The 14,966-nt window shown below is 33.7% G+C and overlaps 1 protein-coding gene across 8 annotated transcripts in view; it reads left to right on the forward strand.

The window, feature by feature from the left end:
• The window catches only part of WDSUB1 (WD repeat, sterile alpha motif and U-box domain containing 1), a 91,180-nt gene that overhangs the window by 27,000 nt on the left and 49,214 nt on the right, over positions 1-14,966 (forward strand). For all 8 annotated transcript variants that reach the window (XM_081242583.1, XM_081242584.1, XM_081242581.1 and 5 more), the window contains 5 exons: positions 1,137-1,170; positions 2,432-2,472; positions 2,553-2,659; positions 3,397-3,576; positions 11,602-11,742. In XM_081242583.1, the coding sequence (XP_081098709.1) occupies positions 1,137-1,170; positions 2,432-2,472; positions 2,553-2,659; positions 3,397-3,576; positions 11,602-11,742 (503 nt within the window). The remainder of the gene's footprint in view (positions 1-1,136; positions 1,171-2,431; positions 2,473-2,552; positions 2,660-3,396; positions 3,577-11,601; positions 11,743-14,966) is intronic.

Genomic DNA, 14,966 nt, shown 5'->3' on the forward strand with positions numbered 1-14,966 from the left:
TTTAATGTTTAATGCTATAATTCTGGTTTTTGATGCCAGAATGCATTTATATGCTTCTTATTTGCTTTTGTTTTATTTTACATTGAACAACATATAAGTTCTATTTTGAAATTATGGCAAAGATTCTGTAGTCAAAATCCATCACCAACACTGGAGAGACTACTAAATAAATTTTAAGACTTATTCAAAGGATTTTTTTTTTTTTTTGGTGGCATGTGGGATCCTAGTTCCCCAACCAGGGATCGAACATGAGCCCCCTGCATTGGAAGCGCTGGGTCTTAACCACTGGATTGCCAGGGAAGTCCTTAAAGGAATTTTAAGCCTTCTAATAGGTGTGACTCCTGTGGTCAGACTGTAATCAGCTACCTTTTAATAATAATAAGTACAAATACTGTTAAAGTTGTACAGAGAAAAGTAACACTTGTATTGTTGATATGTTTTCTTGCTTTGCAACATATATCATGTCATAACAGCTATATCAGGGGGAAAATATCATGTAGAAATATATTTATCTGTTGTTCTCAATTAAGTAGTTTGTTATGTTATTGCATTTTTCTTTGTATGATGTTTTTTTTTTCACCACTAGAATAAACCCAGATGGTTGTTTTAATTTTTATAGCATTGAAAGAAACAACGTAGGGTCCATATCAAGTTTAGAATCATAATTTTCAAAAATGAGTCACAGTCAAGACATATATACATATTGATTAGTAATTAAGGCATGGCCATATCAATAATAGCAATGCTATTTGGAACAAAAATCAAGTAGAATGTACTAGCTTTTCCTTGTAGTAGTTTTTCCCTTTGAGTTACTAACTTGATATGAGATTGCATCTTATTTATACATTACAAATGCTTATTCTGTTTATGGCTATATAGTATAAATAGCATGTGCTAACGTTTAATACAGTTTATAATTTTCTGATAAATTTGGTATTTGGTATATGGCATGTAGTTTTTTTAAATAAAAGTTTATACATATGAACAAAAATAGACTGCATTCTGAATGTGTGCATATCACTATTTCAGCCTTTTCTTAAAAAGTTATTAAAATGATTAAAAAATACTAATTACGTAAATACTGTACTTTGTTTTTATAGAACTTTCACCCATAATCTTTTTTTTTTCTTTTAAAGATCAGTGGATAAGTCTGTCATAGTGTATGATACTGTAAGTATTTCAAAATCTTGTGTGATCTGTGTAAATTATGTTTGCTTATTAGGCTACTGAACTTCAAGTTTAGGCAAGATGAGAAAAATGTACATATTTTTTCTGTTTAGGATGCCCAAGAATATAATATATACATTTTCAGAAATGCTAAAATAGTTATGCATGTAAGGTATTGGTTCCGGGATGAGCCCTTAAATATTTCAATAATGGTTTTAAGATAGACAGATGTTTAGTCTGGTCAAAGAAAATACAGATTTAAAGAGCATCAATATTAAAAAAATCACTTTAAGTCAATTTTTATTAAACTCTTACACCAGGTTTCCATAACAGCAAAGGAGTGTTTACCCAAGGGTTTTGGGAAGGTATAGCTGAAAGCTGAAAGTGGCTCTATCACTTTATAGAGTCCCACCTGGATTTAGAGACTAGTATAAGAAAAGTAGGTTATAAAGGATTTGGAAAAATGGGGCTTCTTGGTAGATGCATGTGAATAAAGACCAGGTTGCATAAGTATGAAGAAAAATGAATATTTAGTATATAGTGAAGGTATGATTGATGAAAATATTCTCCAAGAGAAATCAGTGTTGAGTGGGACCTTAGAGTGGTTGAGCTTAGGTTGTAGCTTTGCCAACGAAGAAATAGAGATGTGAATTATCAAAGTGTAGTGGGTCAAGCAAGGAAGCTAAGCTAGTCCTCCACACAGCAATTCAAATTATTGAGTTCTGGCAGGAAGTGGGAAAGAGTACTCAAACAAGGTGAAATAGATCCTTAATATTTCTCAGGAAATTTTCACGAGATTTTACATTGACAGAAATAAATATAATGTTAAATTTTCTCCATAAAATATGTATATGAATCTCAGTTAAATACATCTAGTTGTTGGATGGCCAGCTAAGTGTACTCAATATTGCAATGACTAATTTCTACTCACTGGTCTGCAATGGGTACAGTCAAATGCCATAGCAAAAATACAAATAATTTCATGGTTACTATTAGTAAGTTGAGACAGATCAGCCAGGACTATATTATACTAAAAATTTCACCAGACAGCAGTGCTGATAATTGAGAAAGAGTGAAATAAGTACTTGATAATGTTATTAGTTATAAATGCTATTCTCTATTCAGTGGGTAAAGTTTTGGTTTATATTAGTGACTCATAATATTAGAATACATAGAGTATATAAACCATTCAGGTCAAACAAGTCTTTATCAGTAGCTTTACTCTTGCCTGAGTAAATATAAAGCTGTTTGTGTTGTTTTTCAGAATACTGAGAATATACTTCACACCTTGACTCAGCATACCAGGTCTGAACTTAACCTCACTTTGTATTAATATAATTAAAAAATAGGTCTGAGGATATATAATAGTTGTTTTTATTAACTAGGTATGTCACAACTTGTGCCTTTGCACCCAGTATCCTTTTACTTGCTACTGGTTCAATGGATAAAACAGTGAATATCTGGCAGTTTGACCTGGAAACACCTTGCCAAGGTTAGTAAGGATATCATGTGTAACCCAGTTCAGCACTATTCACCATTAAAATGAGAAATTCAGTAATTTTTTGACAGATTATTCATGTTGCTTTTCTCAATATAAAGCATACATCCAAATTTAATATAATTTAAAAATAATTTTAGAGAACCCAGTGTTAAAGTTAACCCAGACATCTACATTAAAACTGTTGGTAAATGCTTTTGGATGCACATTCATGTATATCATACCTCCCGTAGTTTTGTAAGCTCTTTATTTATACTCCATACTAATTTTTCAGATAAATATAGCCTAGAACAAAATAGAAATGACAGTTTTATCTTGTTGGTTTTTATTTTTGGTTTTCTCAAGCAACATTGACACATACATAATTTAGGAGTTTTATTTTTATCACTGTCAGAATTAACCAATTAGTGGTGCTGATATGCAGATGACAGATCACATATAATACTTCTGCTGATATGAATTTTATATAATAAAGATAAACTTTTTCTGGAGTGTAAAATGTTCCAAAAGAGTAGCATTTAATGTAGCATTAAGTGGTACTTTATAAGTAGTATTATTTGATTTTTAAAAATTTCTTAAAGGATGTTAAAGTAGAAAACATAGACTTAAGAAAATTTCATTTACTTTTTAGTACAAAGTGAGAATGTTTATAAAGGATATACTTTTTCTTTTGCTTGTTGTTTTTTCACTTACTTTTTGTTTGTGGGTTTTTTTGTTTGTTTGTTTTTAAGCAAGGATCGCAGAAGATCAACCAAAGCAATTTACTGAAGATTGGTCAGAGGACGATGTCTCAAACTGGCTTTGTGCACAAGGTTTAAAAGACCTTGTTGGTATTTTCAAAACGAATAACATTGATGGGCGAGAACTGTTGAATCTTACAAAAGAAAGTCTAGCTGATGATTTGAAAATTGGTAAGACTAGTGAAAGTTAGGCAGTCTTAAAAACAACTTTTAATAATTTACTCTGAGATTGGTTTTAATTGCACTAATGGTTTCCTCTTAATATTCTAGCACAGTAGTAGTTCTGGTATATGTGTATAGAAGTATATAGTATATTTTTATTAGATTATGGAAAAGAAATGTTACATACTGTTTGTTTAGGTAATTAAAGCGATCATGTGACTGTAATTTTTAAAATGTATATTTTTTAAATTGTGATAGAATTTACCCTTTTATAAGTGTACAGTGCAGTGAGTATTCAGAGTTGTATAACCATCACCACTGTCTGATTCCAGAACGTGTTCATCACTTCAGAAAGAAACTCCAATCCCATTAGCAGTCACTCCTATTCCTTGTCTCTCTAGCTCCTGGCAACCACTAATCTACTTTCTGTCTCTAAGGATTTACCTGTTCTACGTTTCATAAAATGTACGGCCTTTTGTGTCTGGCCTCTTTTGCATAGCATGTTCTCAAGGTTCATACATGTTGTAGTATATATTAGTACTTCACTTTTTTATGGCCAAATAATATTCCATTGTATGAATTTATCACTTTTTGTTCATCCATTCACCGGTTGATTGGATTTAGATTGTTCCCATTTTTTAGATTTTATGAAAAATGCTTCTATGAACATTCATATACATGCTTCGTATGGGCATCTGTTTTCAGTTTTGTAGGGCATTACCAAATCATATTGACAGAACTTGGCCGGAAGAAGATGTCTCCTTTTGTGATTGGGAGTTGGGAATGAGTGTTATTAAACTTAATTGCTCAGGAAGAAAAGACCCTTTACCAGCTTGAGGGCTAGTAGCCCCTCAGTATGGGCAATGAGCAACATTTGGCTATATTTAATGTAACTCTGAAAAGGCATCTGGCTCTTAATAAGATGACAAATTAAATAGTCCATCAGCTCCTGTACCCTCTTCCCCACCCCTTCCCCATCCCTGGAAATGCTACATAATTGCAAACTGATGGAGTCTAGACACAAATAACCATCAAATACACAAAACAAAACTCTGAAAACTGTCGAGTGGAATTGGTGGATCATATGGTAACTCTGTGCTTGCATTTGAAGAACTGCCAGGCTGTTTTCCAAATCAACTGTGCCTTTTTATGTTCTCACCAGCAGTGTATGAGGATTCCAGTTTCTCTGCATCCTCATCAACACTTGTTTAGTTTTTCAATTATAGCCATCCTAGTGGTTTCTCACTGTGGTTTTGATATGCATTTTCCTGATGACTAGTGATGTTGAACAACTTTCCATATGCTCATTGGCCATTTGTATATCTTCTTTGGAAAAATGTCTACTCAGATTCTTTGCCCATTTTAAAAACTGGGTTATTTGTCTTTTTATTGTTGAGTTGTTTATATAAATTTAGATACTAGACCCTTAATCAGATATATGATTTGTAAATATTTTCTCCCATTCTGTGGGTTATCATTACGCTTTCTTGAAAGTGTCCTTTGATGCACAAAAGTTATAAATTTTGGTGAAGTCCAGTTTATCTTTTTTTTCTGTCATTGCTTGTGCTGTAGGTGTCATACCTAAGAAACCCAAACCTAATCCTGAATCTTGAAGATTTACACTTGTGTTTCTTTTATGACTTCTATAGTTCTAGCTCTTATATTTAGGTGTGTGATCAATTTTGACTTAATTTTTGTATATAATGTGAGGTAAGGGTTTAGCTATATTCTTTCAGATGTATATATCCAGTTGTCCCAGCACCATTTGTTGAAAAGACTGTTCTTTCCCCTTTAAGTTATCTTGGCACCTTTGTTAAATATCAGTTGACCATAAATGTGAGGGTTTATTTCTGGACTCTCAATTCTATTTCACTGATCTATTTGTCTATCCATACGCTAGTGGCACAGTGTCTTAATTACTATAGCTTTGTAGTAAGTGTTGAAATTGAAAATTGTGTGTCCTCCATCTCTGGTTTTTTTTTCTACCCAGGATTGGTTTTGCTCCTTTGGGTCCCTTGGCATTTCCATATGAATTTTAGGATCAACTTGTCAAATTTTGCAAAAAAGCCACCTGACTTTGATGGGGATTATACATCAATTTGGGGATTATTGTCATTTTAACAATATTAATTCTTCTAATCCATAAGCACAGGATATTTTTATGTTTATTCAGGTCTTCTTAATTTCTTTTTCAACAATGCTTTGTAATTTTCAATGCACAGGTCATTTTTTCTTAAGTGTACAATCCACTGGTTTTTAGTGTACTCAGAGTTGTACAACTGTCACCACTATCTAATTGCAGAACATTTTTATCCCCCCAAAAGAATCCCATTCTTTCCTCTTTCTAGCCTCTTGGCAACCACTAATCTGTCTTCTGTAGAAATAGGATCTACCTATTTTGGACGTTTCTTTTAAGTGGAACCATACAATATGTGGCCTTTTGTATCTGGCTTTTTAAATTTAACCTTTCAAGGTTCATCCATGTTTTTGTATGTGTAAGTACTTACCTTTTATGGCTGAATAATATTCCATTGTATGGCTATACCACATTTTGTTTATCCACTCATCAGCTGATGGTCATTTGGGTTGTTTCTACTTTTTGGCTGTTGTCAATAATGCTGCTATGAATATATATGTATGAGTTTTTGTGTGAGTATATTTTCATTTCCCTTGGATATATGATTAAAAGTAGAATAACTCTACATTACCATTTTGAGGAACTGGCAGACTGTTTTCCAAAGCAGCTGTACTATTTTACATTCCCACCAGCAATGTGTAAGCTTTCCAATTTCCTCACCTCTTTGTCAGCACTGGTTATTACCTATCTTATTGATTATAGCCATTCAATATATGTGAAGTGGTATTTCATTGTGGTTTTTGATTTGCATTTACCTAATGATATGGAGCATATTTTCGAGTGCTCATTGGCTGTTTATCTTCTTTGGTTAAAATTGGTTTGTCTTTTTATTGTTGAATTGTAACAGTTGTTTTATGTGTTCTGGTTATTATCAGTACATCCTTATCAAAAACAGTTTGAAGTCTTAGTGTTGTGCTCTAATGAACATAATACTCAGATACTTATCAGTATGCTCTAGTAAAATCTTAATTAACCAGAAAGCTTAGGAAATAGGTTGTCCATAGTGAATTTACTGTTAATGAGGAGTCAAAGAGCAAAAAAAGTGTTTGTTTTTAGAAAATCATTCTAAAGTATAGTAGTATACTTTCATTGCATAGTAAATATAGTATGTGAACCTATTTAAGTGTCTTGGAAGCTTATGGCCTTTTAAGAAGTTAATAGAATGATGATTTTGTGAAAATAATTAGAATCAGATGGTTTTGTACTCAGGCCATACTGTGAAAGTTAGTTTTGTATCTCTAGTAACTTATTTCCTTTATAATTTATAGTTTACTCTTTCTTCCTGAAAGTAGGTAATAGAGTACAGGTTTTGTTTTGTTTTTGTTTTTGTTTTTTAAGTTCTGGTGAATTTAGCATGTTCATTAGCTGATTTCTCATTACTCTCTCACAATAAGTTTTAACAATACCTTATCACACAGAAGCACATGACAATATAAAATAATAATTTCAGATTTCAACAGAGGATGTTTCAGAACATAAGAGAGCATAGTAAAAACAATAGGAATAAAATTCTGTCCCAATAGCCCGATAAAGTATAAGAAATTCTTACAGGATTCAATTAATAGCCTGAAATAGTTTTTGAAGGTGAGTCTCGGGTTTAGTAGTTACGATCATTTTGACGTTCAGTGAAATAAGTTTTGGAACTACCAGGCTCAAGCCAAAATTGAAATATAATTTAAATAAGCCTGCTGTGGTCCAAAAGCTGAATTAGGAATATCATTATAAATGTAGACAAGAACATTGCATACTCTCTATTAAGTAAGGAATTCGCTTTGTGTTTGTGCTTAAGATTTGGAAAGTTAGCAAATACAACAAATTAAATACAGAATAAATTAGTAAATAAAATTTTAAATAAGTAAATTTTAAAATAATTTTTTCTACATCATTCTATAGTATCAATATTTTAAAGTTTTTGCACAATTATAAAGGGTCAGCAAGCTAACATTAATCTTCTACAAGTGCTACTTTAAGCTACAGTGGATTTCTGTTAGTCTTGAGTTTTAAGAAAAGTAGGCTCCTCCTCAAAACAGTAAATTGGAGTAATAGAGAAGTGAAATTGGGTCTGGAAAAAAATACGTTAAGAGGCAAACTGATGAGTATGTGATAATGAATTTTACTCTTGTGATGCATAACTATTTTACTTGCATTTGCTTTTGGGGTACAGCTGTTAAAATGGTTCCTGTGTCAATGTGAATAAATATGAATTTAACATTTATCACATGAAGGAAGTTAATTAATTTTCAGTGAAGTATATTGGAGTGTTAGGGAACAAAGTAGTATATCTGTTACATTTGACACTTAAAAATTATTTTTAAGGAGTCAAGCAGTCTATCAAATCTTTTTTCAATGAGCCTTTGTAAATATACAATAAAGGAACCTTCTATAGATTTGAGTATCCGTTGGAACCTGGTGTTTTAACCTAGAGTAATAGTGCTTTTCTAGGATAGTGTTAATGAAAACTAAGGGTACAATAGACATACAGTTTTAGGTAGGAAATAACTCCTTATATCTAGTGCTATATTTGCATAAGGAATATCCAGAAAGAGATTACAGGTACAAGAGATCCTTGATATTAAGAGAGGTATGTCTTAAGACATGTGTATCCATGAATTTGTGAACTCTACAACAGCCTTTAATATTGCAACCAAAAGGCATAAAGTATGAAGATAAAGAGCAAGAAAGTCTCTTTAAGATGTGATACTAGGCAAGCATTAAGTCCACTAACTAGCCACGTGATTTTCATCTGCAGTTTGGCTTCAGTTTATACCCAGGCCTCAGGAATATTGCAGACTGCTACCTATCCTGGAGTTTGGAATTGCTGTAGATGATATAATGGTAGAACCATGTAATGACAAATGACAATGAACTATTGTATATCATGTCAGTCCTTACCCTTATATTCAGCTAATTATCAGTCATAGATTCTTAATTGGGAATGAGGTTTTTTCAAAGCGTTCCCTCTTCATTTTGCTCTTGTCTTTTCAAGAAACCACAAAAGCACATGAGACATTTTTATCATTTTCTGCTTAAAAAATTATAATATCAAATTATTAAATGCTTTTTAAAACTTTATGCACCAGCTGTCTTAACATCCTTAAATTTTGGAAGTTTCATGTTTCAAATCCTAGTAATACTTCCTTATGTAGACTTTCACTTGTTGCCTAACTGCATATACTGTTAAGTAACAAGAACATTTACCATTTTTTCTTTACACACAATTGGAAGTGGAATAGTCCTTTCACATGTATAGGCCTGTGCACTGACCTACTGTTAGAGTGGGCGTAACCCTTCCAGTTCAGCTGCTGCTCTTAAATTGGCCTACCCCACTTTCCTGAGAGTAGGGCATTTCGGGGTCTCCATTCCTCAGGCCTATCAGATGTTCTGTTGCTTCCGCACTGATATCAATCACAGGTCTTATGGATGTTGGTGGTTTATTCTCTTCCACTTACATAGCGGGATTCGTGAGGATGCCCTGCTACTTTGTTTTGTTGGAAGTGTCGGTGGGATTTGATTTTGCCATCTCGTTGCTCTGTTTTTATGTGGGGATTCAGAGAAGTTTAAAAATTATATTGCTTCTATCACCATCTTCTCTAAATCCTTTAAAAAAATCCCTACTGTACCTATAGTTGTGTGTCCCTTTTCTTTCCTAATATAGTTTTTATGTCTTGTTTTCTCTTGATCTTTCAAGTCAGAAGTTTGTTAATAAATTTTATTTTTGAAAAATAAAAAGTTTTAAAGTTTTTTCTCCAAGAAACCAGCTTTTGATTCTGTCGTTCTGTCTCAGGGCATTGCAGAGGTGATTCAGTGACCAGCCCAATGGGCTGTAATTGTTAGTCCAGGCCATAGCACTCTCTTGTTACCCTGCCTCCAGCTCATGCTGGTGTTGCTGCCTTAGCAATGATATTTACAGGACAAAGTTGGGGAGAGTGAAGGCTACAAGTAGAAAGGTATTTCTTCCATTTGTGTACACAAATCTCTGCTTTAAGCTGTTTCCCATCCCCTACTCTGGAACCTAGTTACTTCTGTTTCTTTGAGAGGTTTCGGAATTTTGTTTTGTATTTTTGATGGTTATTTGTGTCCAGACTCCATCAATTCTCAATTATGTAGCATTTCCAGGGGTGGGGAAGAGGGTACAGGAGGTGATGGCCTATTTAATTTGTCATCTTATTAATAGCCAGATGCCTTTTCAGAGTTATAGTAAATATAGCTAAATATTGCCCACTGCCCATACTGAGGGTTTACTAGCCCTCAGCTGGTAAGGGTCTTTTCTTTCTGAGCAATTAAGTTTAATAACACTCACTGCCAAACCCCGATCACAAAAGGAGATGTCTTCTTCTGGCCAAGTTCTGTGGATATGATTTGGTAACTGCTTGCCTGAGGGCATTTTTAAATGACATTAAAATTAGACAAGGATAACACACAATTTAACCTTTTCTTATCCAGTACATTTTGAAATAGGGTTTCTATATTCTTTATTAATAAACATTCTAAATATTGGCACACATGTATATTCAACAGGGTAATATATATATTGTTTTCAGAATATTAAATACCTCTATATCCTTATTACATGTTGTATAATTGTCCCCTTAAATTATATGACTTAATTATGTTAGTAGTTATTTAATTATTAATGTGTCTAATTAGTCTAATTATAAACTTGTTGTGCTTTTAAAAAATTGTTTAAAAAATCCTCAATTTTGTTTCAATGAATTACATAGGAGGTAAGTCATAGGAAAGCAGTAAAGCAGTTCCTAAGATGTAGGCAGCTGCTAGGTTGACTTGCCATACTTGCATAGATATGGTCAATGAATCCAAATAGTTTTGAACAGTTTATTACTCATGGCACGGCAGGCAGCATGAGCTTCATATTTAAATTGGTTGCCCTTTCCACCTAGTCTTATGGGGGCAATTTGTGTTGGTGTCATAGCTGAGGAACCCTGAGTTTATGAACCCCCCCCCAATCTTATAAAGGGACTGCTAGCAAACTAGTCCAAGAGGAAGACATTATCTTTGTACTTGTCAGGAAACAAATCTGCCCTCAGACTGGGAGGGAAACACTATCTCTAGCTTCCAAGTAAGTTTGCAGACATCCTTGAAAAGATTGCTAGACAAAAGGTGTCATAAGGTGTGTATAAACACTGGAGAATTACCGTCCAATCAGAAAGAAAGCTGATTTGGCTTTTTATGGGAACTCTGAGGTGTTCTGAAATGTAGTTCTTTTTTCCTACCCACCCTATACCCCCAAACACCTCCACCTAAAATAGAACTGTCAGCTAGATTATCTAAAAATATTAACAGATAATCACACTAAACTTCCTAAACTTAATCGTATTAATCTTTCCAAAATTAAAAACTAAGATAATTTTAAAAACTTAAGATAAAAGTATTACAAATGAATGAAACGTATGTGTAGAGTCTTGGACAAACATATGAACTTTACTTGAGATTGTGTTTCATATGAGAATCAGCAAATAATATATCCAATTTCATAATGTTTAAAAATATAAGATGGAATTTTTATATTATCAAATTGAACATCTTTAAAAATGATTTTTAGGAAATTTTTTGTTGTCTAAATAAATTAACCTATAATAATGAGCCTTTTCTGATTTTGTGTGGTATATTAGTATTTGGGCAATCTGAAATTCTTGAGGATCTTTGAGAATCTAAAGTTATTTAGAATAAACTTTCTCTTGCTGAGTTATTTTAATCACACAGTATTCTATACTACAAATATTGATTAAAGAATTTATAAAGAAAAGGTTCCATGTGGTAAAACAGAATGTCTGATGGTTTTTGGTTGTAGTAGATGAAATTTCTCTTTGTTTGCTGAAGACTTGCATAAAGGTTAGAAGTAATAGTTCTCCAGCCCTAACAGAATAATTTCTTTTCAGAATCTCTAGGGCTGCGTAGTAAAGTTCTGCGGGAAATTGAAGAGCTCAGGACAAAGATGAAAACCCTTTCCTCTGGAATTCCTGATGAATTTATATGTCCAATAACTAGGGAGCTTATGAAAGATCCTGTCATCGCATCAGGTATGTGATGCTATTCTAAGTTTCAGGGCATATTATGTACTAGATGAATAAATAATGTAGACAGTTCACAGAAGTTTGTTTAAATGTGTAACTTTTTCAAAATTACTTTATTTCTCAAGTTCTTTCTTTTTTTTTTTTTCTTTTTAAAAATTCCTTAGATCTGAGGTGAACTACTGAACATTGTGTATTTCTTAATGAATAAAATTGGATAGAGCAGGTTTGGATAAGATTAGAGACAAAAAGAAATAAGCTTGACAAGCCTTACTTAAACTTGTGAAATATGTATTTAGTTACTAGAATGTATAGTTAAAATATTGTTTTTTAAGATAAACTGTTGAGATCTATTATATTTATTTTGTCTATCATGAATTTAAACAACCTTACAGAAATAAGAATTCAGAGGTTATAAAGTTACATAATTTCACATTAATTTCTAATCTTTGTCAGTGAAGACAGACAGACATACTTTACATAGTTGTAATCAGTGAATCCATATTGTGCTTTTTATTTTTAAGACTATACATTTCTGAATATTGACTTAGTCTACATAATTTTCAGTGTTAATAACTTTATTCCATTGTAGCTCTACGCTACAATTTGACTCTTCCGTTTGGTGTATGTATATGTTTGGAAAGCTTTATATTGTTAATAGCATTGTGCTGATATCTTGGTACTCCTTTCATTGTGTTGTTACCATTACTTAGGGGTATTTTCATGACATGTGTTCCCCAAAGCAGAATTAACCAATCAGAATATTTTGTGAATGTTAAAAAGAACAGTTTTGATAGTTCTTGTTAGATTTGTTATTAGATTGTTTTCTAGGAAAAAATAGTTTAGAATGCTACCAGAAATGTATGTAAGTGTACCTGTTTTTCCAGTTTTGTGATCATTGAATTTTAGAACTCATTTATTTTTGCAAGTTTAATACTTGTTTGAAACTGTATTCCTTTTTTTAAAAAATTAATTTTTGTTTTTTTGCTGAATTTACATTTATTTACTCTGATTTTGTTTGTTTCGCCAGTAGTGTACTTTTACAGTTAAACTAAATTATTGTTAAACAGTAAGTAAAACTTAAAAGTCTTTAAGAAAGTGTACACATGTGGGCCCCTTTCTATTTGTTTTTATTTCCCAGAAATCTTTAGACTGCCTCATTTCTGGTCTGAATCAGTTATAGTGGAGGCAAAATTCCACGACAGTGGAGGTGTAGTGGAGTATAGTCTGAGAGTGAGTTGATGGTTGATGGGGGTGATAATAAACTGGGACTTATGTCCTCACCTTATCCAGCTCATCAGAGAGACGGGTATACCAGATTTGGGGAAATTTGTAATTAGATGCAGGCATTAATTATTTAAATACATCTTTTCTTAATTGTAGTAAAATACACATAAAATTTACTGTCTTAGCCATTTTTAAGTGTATTACACTATTGTGTAACCAATCTCCAGAATATTTTCTTCTTGCAAAACTGAAACTGTGTATACCTTCTTGTTTCTATGAATTGGACTATTCTACATATCTCATATAAGTGGAACCATACAGTGTTTGTCTTTTTGTGTCTGGCTTATTTCATTTAGCATAATGTCCTCGAGGTTCATCCACATTGTAGCCTGTGTCAGAAATTCGTTCCTTTTTAAAGCTGAATAATACGCCATTGTATGTGTACACTACATCTTGTTTATCCATTCATCCATCAATGGATGTTTGGTTTCCTTCCAGCTTTTGGCTATTATGAATAATGCTGCTGTGAACAGGGATATACAAATATCTCTTTGAGTTGCTGCTTTCAATTCCTTTGGGTAAATACCCAGAAGTTGCATTGCTAGGTTATATGGTAATTCTTTTCTTTTTTCTTTATTTTTCACATCTTTATTGGTGTATAAATGCTCCTCACTGTTTGTGTGCCGCACAACAAAGTGAATCAGCTATATGTATACATATATCCCCATATCCCCTCCCACTTGATCCTCCCTCCCACCCTCCCTATCCCATTCCTCTAGGTGGTCACAAAGCACCGAGCTGATCTCCCTGTGCTAAGCAGCAGCTTCCCACTAGCCATCCATTTTACATTTGGTAGTGTATATATGTCAATGCTACTCTCTCACTTCGTCCCAGCTTCCCCTTCCCCACCCCGTGCCCTCAAGTCTGTTCTCTATGTCTGCGTCTTTATTCCTGCCCTGCCACTAGGTTCATCAGTACTGCTTTCTTAAATTCCATATATATGTGTTAGCATACGGTATTTGTTTTTCTCTTTCTGACTGTCTTCACTCCGTATGGCAGATTCTAGGTCCATCCACCTCACTGCAAATAACTCAGTTTTGTTACTTTTATGGGTGAGTAATATTCCATTGTATATATGTGCCACATCTTCTTTATCCAATCATCTGTTGATGGACATTTAGGTTGCTTCCATGTCCTGGGTATTGTAAATAGTGCTGCAATGAACATGTGGTACATGTCTCTTTTTGAATTATGGTTTTCTCAGGGTATATCCCCAGTAGTGGGATTGCTGGCTCATATGGTAGTTCTATTTTTAGTTATTTAAGGAACCTCCATACTGTTCTCCATAGTGGCTGTATCAATTTACATTCCCACCAACAATGCAGGAGGGTTCTCTTTTCTCCACACCCTCTCCAGCATTTATTGTTTCTAGATTTTTTTTTTTTTTCACGGTACGCGGGCTTCTCACTGTTGTGGCCTCTCCCGTTGCGGAGCACAGGCTCCGGATGCGCAGGCTCAGCGGCCATGGCTCACAGGCCTAGCCGTTCCGCGGCATGTGGGATCTTCCCGGACCGGGGTACGAACCTGTGTCCCCTGCATCAGCAGGCGGACTCTCAACCACTGCGCCACCAGGGAAGCCCTGTTTCTAGATTATTTGATGATGGCCATTCTGACTGGTGTGAGGTGATACCTCATTGTGGTCTTGATTCGCATTTCTCTAATGATTAGTGATGTTGAGCATCTTTTCACACATTTGTTGGCCATCTGTATGTCTTCTTTGGAGAAATGTCTATTTAGGTCTTCCACCCATTTTTGGACTGGGTTGTTTGTTTTTGTGATATTGAGCTGCATGAGCTGCTTGTATATTTTGGAGATTAATCCTTTGTCAGTTGCTTCATTTGAAAATATTTTCTCCCGTTCTGAGGGTTGTCTTTTGGTCTTGTTTATGGTTTCCTTTGCTGTGCAAACGCTTTTAAGTTTCATTAGGTTCCATTTGTTTATTTTTG

The sequence above is a fragment of the Mesoplodon bidens genome, assembly GCF_964165515.1.
Source record: "Mesoplodon bidens genome assembly, chromosome: 8".
Lineage (NCBI taxonomy): Eukaryota > Metazoa > Chordata > Mammalia > Artiodactyla > Ziphiidae > Mesoplodon > Mesoplodon bidens.